Below are 12,055 nucleotides of genomic sequence, written 5' to 3' on the forward strand. Positions count from 1 at the left end.
ATAAAAATTCACTTGATGCTTTCCTTACAGACAATCTCCACTCCTTTCAAATTAACAATGTAAGGGTAAACCAGATGTCGTTTGAATTCATGTACGTGAAGTATACTAACAGCAAGGCACAATCAATGCATTTTGTGCATGATAGCAATGGAGATACTATTGAAGACAGTGCTGCCAAAGCAGAGTTACTAAACACAGCTATCTGAAATACCTTTACGAAAGAAGATGAAGTAAATATTCCAGAATTCAAATCAAGAACAGCTGCCAACATGAGTAACATAGAAGTAGATATCCTCGGAGTAGTAAAGCAAGTCTTCTGGTCCAGACTGTATACCAGTTAGGTTCCTATCAGAGTATGCTGATGCAATAGCTCCATATTTAAACAATCACATACAACCGTCCGCTCAATGAAAGACCCGTACCCAAAGAATGGAAAGTTGCACAGGTCACACCAATATTCAAGAAATGTAAGAGGAGTAATCCACTAAATCACAAGCCCATATCATTAATGTCAATATGCATTGATAAGCAGGATTTTCAAACATACATTGTGTTTGAACATTATGAAGCACCTCGAAGAAAACAATCTATTTACTCACAGTCAACATGAATTAGGAAATATCATTCTTGTGAAACACATCTAGCTCTTTACTTGCATGAAGTGTTGAGTGTTATTGACAAGGGATTTCAAATTGATTCCCTATTTCTGGAAGGCTTTTGAAACTGTAGCACACAAGCGGCTTGTAGTGAAATTGCGTGCCTATGGAGTATTGTCTCAGTTATGTGACTGTATTCATGATTTCCTGTCAGAGAGGTCACAGTTTGTAGTAATTGATGGAAAGTCATCAAGTAAAACAGAGGTGATTTCTGGCATTCTGCAAGGTAGTGTATAGGCCCTTTCCTCTTCGTTATCTATATAAATAATTTGGGAGACAATCTGAGCAGCTGTCTTAGGTTGTTTGCAGATGAAGCTGTCATTTATCGACTAGTAAAGACACCAGAAGATGAAACCAAATTGCAAAATGATATAGAAAATATATCTGTGTGGCGCAAAAATTGACAATTGACTCTAAATAACGAGAAGTGTGAGGTCATCCGTATGAGTGCTAAAAGGAATCCATTAAACTTTGGTTACATAATAAATCAGTCAAATCTAAAGGCCATAAATACAACTAAATATGTAGGAATTATAATTACGAACAACTTAAATTTGAAGGAACATATAGAAACTGTTGTGGGGAAGGCTAACCAATGACTGCGTTTTATTGGCAGGACACTTAGGAAATGTAACAGATTTACTAAGGAGTCTGCCTACACTATGCTTGTCCATCCTCGTTTAGAGTACTGCTGCACACTATGGGATCCTTACCAGATAGGATTGATGAAGCACATCGGAAAAGTTCAAAGAAGAGCAGCACATTTTGTATTATTACAAAATAGGGGAGAGAGTGTCTCTGAAATGATGCAGGATTTAGGATGGACATCATTAAAACAAAGACATTTTTCACGAAATTCCAATCACAAACTTTCTCCTCTGAATGTGAAAATATTTTGTTGGTGCCAACCTACATAGGGAGAAATGATCATCATGATAAAATAAGAGAAATCAGAGCTCATACAGACAGATATAGGTGTTCGTTCTTTCTGCATGCTATATGAGATTGGAATAATAGAGAATTGTGAAGGTGGTTCAATAAACCCTCTGCTAGGCACTTAAATGTGATTTTCAGAGTATCCATGCAGATGTAGATATGAATCTGTCTCAGGTTCTCCTGTTTAAGTGACCTGCATAGCTGCTTCATTTCTGTTGTTAGTCTCTTGTATTTGTCTTTGTTTTATGTTGCCTTGTTTTTTATGCATTTAAGGTACGCAACTCTTTTTTTTCCCCCCCCTCTCTCTGTACTTAACCTCTGTATATCATCATTACAGTATTTCTGGTATTTCTTTTCTTCCTTTGACTTTTGTGTACAGTAGCTTCTGAGGCAACTTTTCCTATTAAAGTTTTTATGTTCTCCTATTCTTGTTGCAAATATTTGCCCTCCATTTTTTCATCATCATATGTATTCAGTCAGTCCTTGATGATTTTCTAATGGAAGTTTGTCTGAGAAGCTATGTTTTGTTGCTACTTTTATCATACTTAATTTTCAACTATCTGGCTGAATGTTTACTGTTGACATCGGCATTTAATGATCTTAGTTTAGTTCTTCTCACCAGTGTACTCTCATATCTTTGAATGTCAAAGCTGTTTTCTGATTGGCCAGAAAGTAGTCTATTACTTATTGGCATCCTCTCTCTCCCTGGATTGTTTTGTGTATTTCTTTATGCTTGAAGTATGTGTTCATAATATGGAAGTTACTGAAACGTGAGTAATAAATATTTTTTTAAAAAAAATGAATACAAACTTATGACTGTTTCTCAGTGGTTTGTATCTGTTTTCTGTGCATTCATGAAAGCTTCCCCCTTCTGTAAGTCTTATTTATTTTAATCCATTCCTATGTATCTGAGGTACAACATTTTATTCACATTTTCCATACTGTGATTAGTTTGCTCTTCATCTGTCCTTTCTTATATGTCATAACTCTTTTAAAAAAAAAATCCATCATTTAATTATAAGTGCTTTATTAAGAAAACCATACATGTTTGCATTTACTTCCCAGTAACTGAAGAACAGCAATTTGTGGAAAAAAGAATCCATACCTACAACTGGTACCATGCACGTTGCCCACCACTTTCTAGGTAAGGGAGACTATGACTATATTGCAAAAAATTAAATTATTTACAAAATTCATTCTCAGGTAGTTTCTCTCACACAGTAGATGAAAATAGAAGATTACCTTATAGTACAGTCATTCCTCAATTCATGTTGAAATTAGTGCATAGTTCCTTAATACATTTAGTGTAAGTATTCCTTTATTTTATTGCTTAAAAATTATTATCTGTTACTCCTATAATATATTCCTCTTTCTCCTTGATTTAATAGAATGTTCATAAACATAGACTTGTTCTTCATATTACACAGGTTCATATGTTTCTGCTACTTCCTCATTCTCTCAAACGTATAAATTTTTTTTGTTCCTCGTTATTACCGTTTATGTATTGAGTAATTATCAGAGTAATGATTAATGAAATTCTCAAACTGAGTACAGTGAAAGTTGTGATATAAACACTGCTATAAAATTACAGCTGATGAAGTATTCTAACAGCATTTTATTGAGAACAGACTGCTATGTGTGCTCAACAGAGATAACAATGAACATCATCCTGCCCAAATTATCAGTTTGTCTTTTGTAAATTTTTCCATTGAGTATCGGTTTTTATTTGTTTATTTTTATAAATTATCTTTATTTCTTGTATTATATAAAGGATGGAAATGATTTTCTATGACTAACTCCAGTTTATTATAGAAAAAAATAAACTCATTGATATATATAGGTAGATATTTGTTTATAATTACAGTTTCTAAAGAATCATGAATCTTTATTCACCATGAATCATTTCACAATGATATGGGTTTCGTCAATTTGATACAAGATAAAGTATATACGGTGCACGGTAGTACAATGTGTAGCATTAAATATTAGTTCTACAAAGTTTATGCAGTACATAATAATACAATTAAAAGTAACAGTTTTTAAAAGTTAATATAATAATCTGGTAAAGCAAAGTATTCTTTAATATTATAGAAAGAGAGATCTGTTAACCAGTTGTAGTACTTATTTTTAAAACTAATTATATCCATGGTGTGAGCAAAGACTGGCAACTTATTGATAATTCTGAGTGGGTTTACTTTGTGAGAATTTCCAGTCATTGATAACCTGTACCTACGTATATCTATATACAACTGTAAGTATTTTGAACCTGGTGAAGAGTGGACGACAATGTTCCAAATGACCTATCTTACAAATTAAACGCAAAAGTTTCTTTTGTATTTTTAAAATGTTATCGACATGGGGAGAATGTCCCCATATAATAAGGCCATATGATATATGTGATTGGAAAAGTTCAAAGTATGTCATCCGAAGGTAATCCATGTGTACCATGTCCCTTAGTTTCAAAAAGAGGTATGATACCCGAGATATCTTTTTGCAGACATGATTGATATGTTCTTGCCAATTAAGTTTGGGGTCAATGTGAATACCTAGAAGTTTTACTGATATTTAGTTTCTATATCCTTTGTCATGCCTAGTATGAGCTGTTGTGTTTTATCTGGAGTACATAAGAGTTTATTATCAGTAAACCAGTCCAAAGCTATGTCAAGAGATTCTTTTGTTATGTAATTGAGTTCAGAGATGTTCTGATGAGAGGTAAACAGTGTAGTATCATCTGTGTAACATATGACAGAATGAGGTATGTTGTAAGGCAGGTCATTGCAACAACGAAAAAGAGGGGTCCAAGGATAGATCCTTGGGGAACACCTGTGTCTATCTCGAGCAAAGAAGAATGCATATTCCTGACTGAAACGAATTGTTTCCTGTTGTTCAAGTAATAAGTGATGATGGCTAAAGTGTTCTCTTGCAACCGATAGTATTCCAATTTTTTAGTAGGATGTCAACAGGAATGCATTCAAATGCCTTGCTTAAGTCACATAATACAAGTGATACATTTTTTTTTTTTTTTTTTTTTTTTTTTTTTTTTTTTTCAGTAGCAGATAATGTTCAATCAATGATTTCTAAAACAATAGCAGTTGTGTTTTTTTCCTTGTGAAATCCAAACTGAAAGTTACAAAGTAAGTCAAGATTGACTGATTGATTTATTGAGCACCCGTTTTATCATGTACAATGGTATGGGATTTGTCATATGTTACATACAGAAAAAATACGAATAACAATATATTATGTAAAAAATATCAGTGAACAATCTGAATTAAATATATGGGCAAGACAATTATAGCTTACATGACATAAATTTGTAACAATATAGGACACAAATAAGTTACATATATTCTGTGTATAATGGACAGCAACAAGAAACAATGATTATAACACTCTGTATTGACATATTAATTAATTTTTGCGTGTACATAAAAGAGTCTACCCCATGACACAAGTTTGTATATGAGTAACTTATAAGATAGGTGAAGGCACGCTATCTTTCTGAAGAATTCATGTATTCACTAACACTGTAAAAACTATTACTAATTGACATTCTTTTGAGTTCACTTTTAAAACTGCTCAGCTTCTGGATCCTTTTTATTTTTAAGGGAAGAGCACTATAGAGAATTTTCGGGTGGTATATTGCACTCTTGTTGTACTGGGCTTTCTTTTGCACTTCTCTGTGAAATTCATTACTCTGTCTTGTTGTATAGTCATGGAACTTACTGTTTAAAGAAGAAAATTGGGGATGAGACTTCAGAAAGCATATACTTTCATAGATGTAAATGGATGGAAGAGTCATGATTTTATATCCCTTGAAAAATTCCCTACATGGATCTCTAGGTGCAGCTCCTTTTATGATTCTTATCGCTCTTTTTTGAATAATAAAGGAGCGTTTTGCCTGACTTGAATTGCCCCAAAATATGACACCATATCGCAAAAGACTATGCATAAATGCATAATATGTACACAATACTGTTTGATCACTGCAGCAATTTTTGAGCATTCTAAATACATAGCAACATTTACTTAACTTTGTGGCATAGAGCGCCATAAATATTGATATTTGTTCTGTGCGCAAGTGTGCTATCTTTGAGGAGAGGGCTTTGGGGCAGGATGTTGGACGCTAACGAGAGTTAGCCTCCGGACTTGTATCTGTGTAGAAGCTAAGTGAGAATAAATCTGTATATGAGAGAATTCTAGTTGTTTACCTACAACTATACCATATTCCCTCACTGGTGACCCTGTTTTTGTGTAATACGTGTCCGAGTTACCGCCCGAAGGTTATTTACGTGCCTACAGCGTCGGGTTTCTCCGCGATCGCGAGGGCCTTTGTTCAGCTCCAGACAATGGCCTTTCAGCATTCACCGCCGCCCAGATTCCAGCAACATCTCTCCAGCACTCCTGCTGTCATAGTGGACATGCCGCAAGAATCTTCGGAATCCTTCAGCCAGAACATGCAGTGGAATTCATCGAGTGCCGCCAGTTTCTTCCAACCGCCCATGGTCGTGGACTCTGGCTTTGTTAGCCTGGACCTTCCCACGTGTTCTCCACAGAGTGTTGGTCGGAACATTCCTACTCCTGTGTCGAACACACAATTCAATACAGTTCATGGCTTCGAGCGACGTTTTGCTACTTTGGAAAATCCAGTAGTAAATTCAAACTCGAATCAGCTCCCGCCACGGGTGTATCCTTCCGCGCCGGCTAGTCAACAGGTGTTCAATGCTCGCCAAACAGCAAATATCACACCGAGGGTGCGTCCTAGTGGACGTGTGCGGGATCCTTGTGTTGCCGCTAATCAGGTCAACAATTCTGTGCTGGACAGTAATTACTCCGACATCTACAACCAGCCGCACCACTCACGGTTGAGTGAATACTGTGTGCATAACGGACATTCACCGGCGTACTTAAGCACTTGTGGCTTCTATCCGAGCTACCACGTCAATGAGAATGCACATTTTGACTACGATCCTCACACCGTTCGAGCGTCCGTCGCTTCTCAGCCGCCCCCCTGGCGTCAAGTGAATTTCGCGATTCCCGCATTGTTGTTGTTGTGGTCTTCAGTCCTGAGACTGGTTTGATGCAGCTCTCCATGTTACTCTATCCTGTGCAAGCTTTTTCATCTCCCAGTACCTACTGCAACCTACATCCTTCTGAATCTGCCTAGTGTATTCATCTCTTGGTCTCCCTCTACGATTTTTACCCTCCACGCTGCCCTCCAATACTAATTTGGTGATCCCTTGATGCCTCAGAACATGTCCTGCCAATCGATCCCTTCTTTTGGTCAATTTGCGCCACAAACTTCTCTTCTCCCCAATCCTATTAAATACTTCCTCATTAGTTATGTGATCTACCCATCTAATCTTCAGCATTCTTCTGTAGCACCACATTTCGAAAGCTTCTATTCTCTTCTTGTCCAAACTATTTATTGTCCATGTTTCACTTCCATACATGGCTACACTCCATACAAATACTTTCAGAAATGACTTCCTGACACTTAAATCTATACTCGATGTTAACAAATTTCTCTTCTTCAGAAACGCTTTCCTTGCCATTGCCAGTCTACATTTTATATCCTCTCTACTTCGACCATCATCAGTTATTTTGCTCCCCAAATAGCAAAACTCCTTTACTACTTTAAGTGTCTCATTTCCTAATCTAATGCCCTCAGCATCACCCAACTTAATTCGACTACATTCCATTATCCTTGTTTTGCTGTTGTTGATGTTCATCTTATATCCTCCTTTCAAGACACTGTCCATTCCATTCAACTGCTCTTCCAAGTCCTTTGCTGTCTCTGACAGAATTACAATGTCATCGGCGAACCTCAAAATTTTTATTTCTTCTCCATGATTTTTAATACCTACTCCGAATTTTTCTTTTGTTTCCTTTACTGCTTGCTCAATATACAGATTGAACAACATCAGGGAGAGGCTACAACCCTGTCTTACTCCCTTCCCAACCACTGCTTCCCTTTCATGTCCCTCGACTCTTATAACTGCCATCTGGTTTCTGTACAAATTGTAAATAGCCTTTCGCTCCCTGTATTTTACCCCTGCCACCTTTAGAATTTGAAAGAGAGTATTCCAGTCAACATTGTCAAAAGCTTTCTCTAAGTCTACAAATGCTAGAAACATAGGTTTGCCTTTCCTTAATCTTTCTTCTAAGATTAGTCGTAAGGTGAGTATTGCCTCACGTGTTCCAGTGTTTCTATGGAATCCAAACTGATCTTCCCCGAGGTTGGATTCTACTAGTTTTTCCATTCATCTGTAAAGAATTCGTGTTAGTATTTTGCAGCTGTGACTTATTAAACTGATAGTTCGGTAATTTTCACATCTGTCAACACCTGATTTCTTTGAGATTGGAATTATTATATTCTTCTTGAAGTCTGAGGGTATTTCGCCTGTTTCATACATCTTGCTCACCAGATGGTAGAGTTTTGTCAGGACTGGCTCTCCCAAGGCCGTCAGTAGTTCCAATGGAATGTTGTCTTCTCCGGGGGCCTTGTTTCGACTCAGGTCTTTTAGTGCTCTGTCAAACTCTTCACGCAGTATCTTATCTCCCATTTCATCTTCATCTACATCCTCTTCCATTTCCATAATATTGTCCTCAAGTACATCGCCCTTGTATAGACTCTCTATATACTCCTTCCACCTTTCTGCTTTCCCTTCTTTGCTTAGAACTGGATTTCCATCTGAGCTCTTGATATTCATACAAGTGGTTCTCTTATCTCCAAAGGTCTCTTTAATATTCCTGTAGGCAGTATCTATCTTACCCCTAGTGAGATAGGCCTCTACATCCTTACATTTGTCCTCTAGCCATCCCTGCTTAGCCATTTTGCACTTCCTGTCGATTTCATTTTTGAGACGTTTGTATTCCTTTTTGCCTGCTTCATTTACTGCATTTTTATATTTTCTCCTTTCATCAATTAAATTCAATATTTCTTCTGTTACCCAAGGATTTCTACTAGCCCTCGTCTTTTTACCTACTTGATCCTCTGCTGCCTTCGCTACTTCATCCCTCAAAGCTACCCATTCTTCTTCTACTGTATTTCTTTCCCCCATTCCTGTCAATTGTTCCCTTATGCTCTCCCTGAAACTCTGTACAACCTCTGGTTCTTTCAGTTTATCCAGGTCTCATCTCCTTAAATTCCCACCTTTTTGCAGTTTCTTCAGTTTTAATCTACAGGTCATAACCAATAAATTGTGGTCAGAGTCCACATCTGCCCCTGGAAATGTCTTACAATTAAAACCTGGTTCCTAAACCTCTGTCTTACCATTATATAATCTATCTGATACCTTTTAGTATCTCCAGGGTTCTTCCATGTATACAACCTTCTTTCATGATTCTTAAACCAAGTGTTAGCTATGATTATGTTGTGCTCTGTGCAAAATTCTACCAGGCGGCTTCCTCTTTCATTTCTTAGCTCCAATCCATATTCACCTACTATGTTTCCTTCTCTTCCTTTTCCTACACTCGAATTCCAGTCACCCATGACTATTAAATTTTCGTCTCCCTTCACAATCTGAATAATTTCTTTTATTTCATCATACATTTCTTCAATTTCTTCGTCATCTGCAGAGCTAGTTGGCATATAAACTTGTACTACTGTAGTAGGTGTGGGCTTCGTATCTATCTTGGCCACAATAATGCATTCACTATGCTGTTTGTAGTAGCTTACCCGCATTCCTATTTTCCTATTGATTATTAAACCTACTCCTGCATTACCCCTATTTGATTTTGTGTTTATAACCCTGTAGTCACCTGACCAGAAGTCTTGTTCCTCTTGCCACCGAACTTCACTAATTCCCACTATATCTAACTTCAACCTATCCATTTCCCTTTTTAAATTTTCTAACCTACCTGCCCGATTAAGGGATCTGACATTCCACGCTCCGATCCATAGAACGCCAGTTTTCTTTCTCCTGATAACGACATCCTCTTGAGTAGTCCCCGCCCGGAGATCCGAATGGGGGACTATTTTACCTCCGGAATATTTTACCCAAGAGGACGCCATCATCATTTAATCATACAGTAAAGCTGCATGCCCTTGGGAAAAATTATGGCCGTAGTTTCCCCTTGCTTTCAACCGTTCGCAGTACCAGCACAGCAAGGCCGTTTTGGTTATTGTTACAAGGCCAGATCAGTCAAGCATCCAGACTGTTGCCCTTGCAACTACTGAAAAGGCTGCTGCCCCTCTTCAGGAACCACACATTTGTCTGGCCTCTCAACAGATACTCCTCCGCTGCGGTTGCACCTACGGTACGGCTATCTGTATCGCTGAGGCATGCAAGCCTCCCCACCAACGGCAAGGTCCCGCATTACGGGACGCCAATAATTCGGACTCGCAATCTTTTGCATGCTCTACTTCCGTCCGAAGTAATAGGCGCACCTCTGCAGTGACTGCAGTGCCGAATCTGCCAAAATTACCAGACTTCAAACCTGCTCACCCGGAGTTCTGGTTTAACCCGGTTGAGCAAACATTCAATGTCTGTGCTTTAGACGATGACGCACGCTTCGCCTGCCTCATGAACCATCTTCACGACCGCGTTAATTTATGATCTGGTCAAAGCACCCCCCCCCCCCCCCTAGCAGGGAAGTATGCTCTGTGGCGAAACAGATGATACTGGAGTGCGTCTCTAAAACCAGGAGAGAAAATGTGCGACAGCTCATCTATGAAGAGTGTCTCGGCGACAGGTCTCCGTCCCAGCTGTGGCGGTGCATCCGTCTTCTCGTTGATGAGCAAGTTATGACTGATGACACGCTCGCAGAAATCTGGACTGAAAAGCTGCCTTTGCCTGTCCAGACTGCAATCTCTACGTATGAAGATAGGCCAGTAAATGAACGTTTACGCGCCGCCGACAGAGCATACTCCGCCAGGCAACGTGAGCTCCGTGCACTGCATTCTGGATGTGACCGCACTAAGAGGCTTTCTGACGCCACGCCCTTGTCTGGTGCTGCTAATAACAAGTTTGTTAAGCTAGCCGCCCTGCCTGCACCTTCAACTCCCCGCAACGACAGTGCATTGGCCTCTGTGGAAGACTCTGGGGCACATACTCTGTCACCTAGCAACTACCCACAGGAGCACAGGCCCGCCCAACCTTACTGTTTTTCCACGCGAGATTCGGGGAGCAAGCTCGCAAATGCCAGTCACCATGTTCTTACCCAAACTCCAACCGCAGGTAGGCTACAGTGCCACCTCCTGCAATGTAAACAACGGGCACCATCCCACGTTGCACTCCGTTTCGGACAATAACAGTAAGTGTGGTCGAGTCTATGTTCGTGATTTACGATCGGGTGTATGTTTTCTGGTAGACACTGGTGCAGACGTCTCTTTGCTGCTGGTTCGCCTAGCAACCAATAAAGTGCAACCACACAAAACAGTACTTCGTGCAGTGAACTTGTCTACCCTACAGTGTTCGGGTTCCACTTTGTATACAGCGAAACTTTCGCCCGAGTGCAAGCTGGAGTCGACGTTTCTAGTGTCAACAATTGAAGAACCTATTCTCGGAATTGATTTCCTCAAGCACTATCAGTTGTCACTAGATTTTGTGCAAAATACTGTGTTTTACCCCTCCCTTAACAAACATATTCCTTTCGCTTCGCCGAGTGACAGTTCGGCTAACACCAAACATGTGTGCTGTGCTAAGAAGTGTGTAAACCTATCTTTGGAGCTGCAATCAGACAAACAAGTGGCTAGTGGAGTGCGCCAAGTCTTCAAAGTTGCGGATGGAACGTAAGGAAATGCTGCTGCATCTCTGCGACATACACCACGAGTTGGCCTCCACACAACAACGCCTCGCGGCACTACAAGCAGACGACTCGTCGGCTACAGACAAGGTCAGTCCGTCCCAATCTGGTGTTCCCGTGCCCGCGCACGTTAACGACAATGTTGTGAACTCTGTAAACTGTGTCAGCACCCCCTTTTGTAATGATAGGGTATGCCCGAGTGCTCATGCTCCTTGCGTTCCGAATGGACAATTAACTTGCCAAGCTCGTGGCAATGAACTATGGCCATCTGCTGTCCGGCCACGCCCACTTGTGCCTACAGCACTCGTAGCGGCACGGCCCGCTACCAAGAACCAGTGTACCAACCTCGCCCACGTTAACACGTGTGCGGTCTTTACGCAGCCTACGAGCGGGTGGCACACCTGTACTTCCATGCCCTCAGTGCCACAGCTTGGCCTGTCCGCCACTGCCTGCTCCGCTTCACGGACATCTGACTGTCGTGCCGTGCCACGTATTGCAGTAGTCACTAATGGCACAGTTCATCGGTTATGTCTAACCGATGGGCCGCCCATATCGCAACGCCCACGCCGCCTCAAGCTGGAATTTATGAAAATTGCAAAAGAACAATTGGACGATCTGTTACAAAAGGGAATAATTGAACCTTCTTCCGGTTTGCTGGGCTAGTCCTATCCGGTTTGACCAAAAGAAAGACGGTACTTGGCGTATGGTCGGAG

At 40.0% G+C, this 12,055-nt stretch overlaps 1 protein-coding gene across 1 annotated transcript in view; it reads left to right on the forward strand.

Moving 5' to 3' along the window:
* The window catches only part of LOC126252533 (cytosolic carboxypeptidase Nna1), a 666,898-nt gene that overhangs the window by 523,695 nt on the left and 131,148 nt on the right, over positions 1–12,055 (forward strand). Inside the window, 1 exon segment of the mRNA XM_049953428.1 lies at positions 2,658–2,736. Within this exon segment, the coding sequence (XP_049809385.1) occupies positions 2,658–2,736 (79 nt within the window).

This window comes from Schistocerca nitens, chromosome 4 (genome assembly GCF_023898315.1).
Source record: "Schistocerca nitens isolate TAMUIC-IGC-003100 chromosome 4, iqSchNite1.1, whole genome shotgun sequence".
In the NCBI taxonomy this organism is placed as follows: Eukaryota; Metazoa; Arthropoda; class Insecta; order Orthoptera; family Acrididae; genus Schistocerca; species Schistocerca nitens.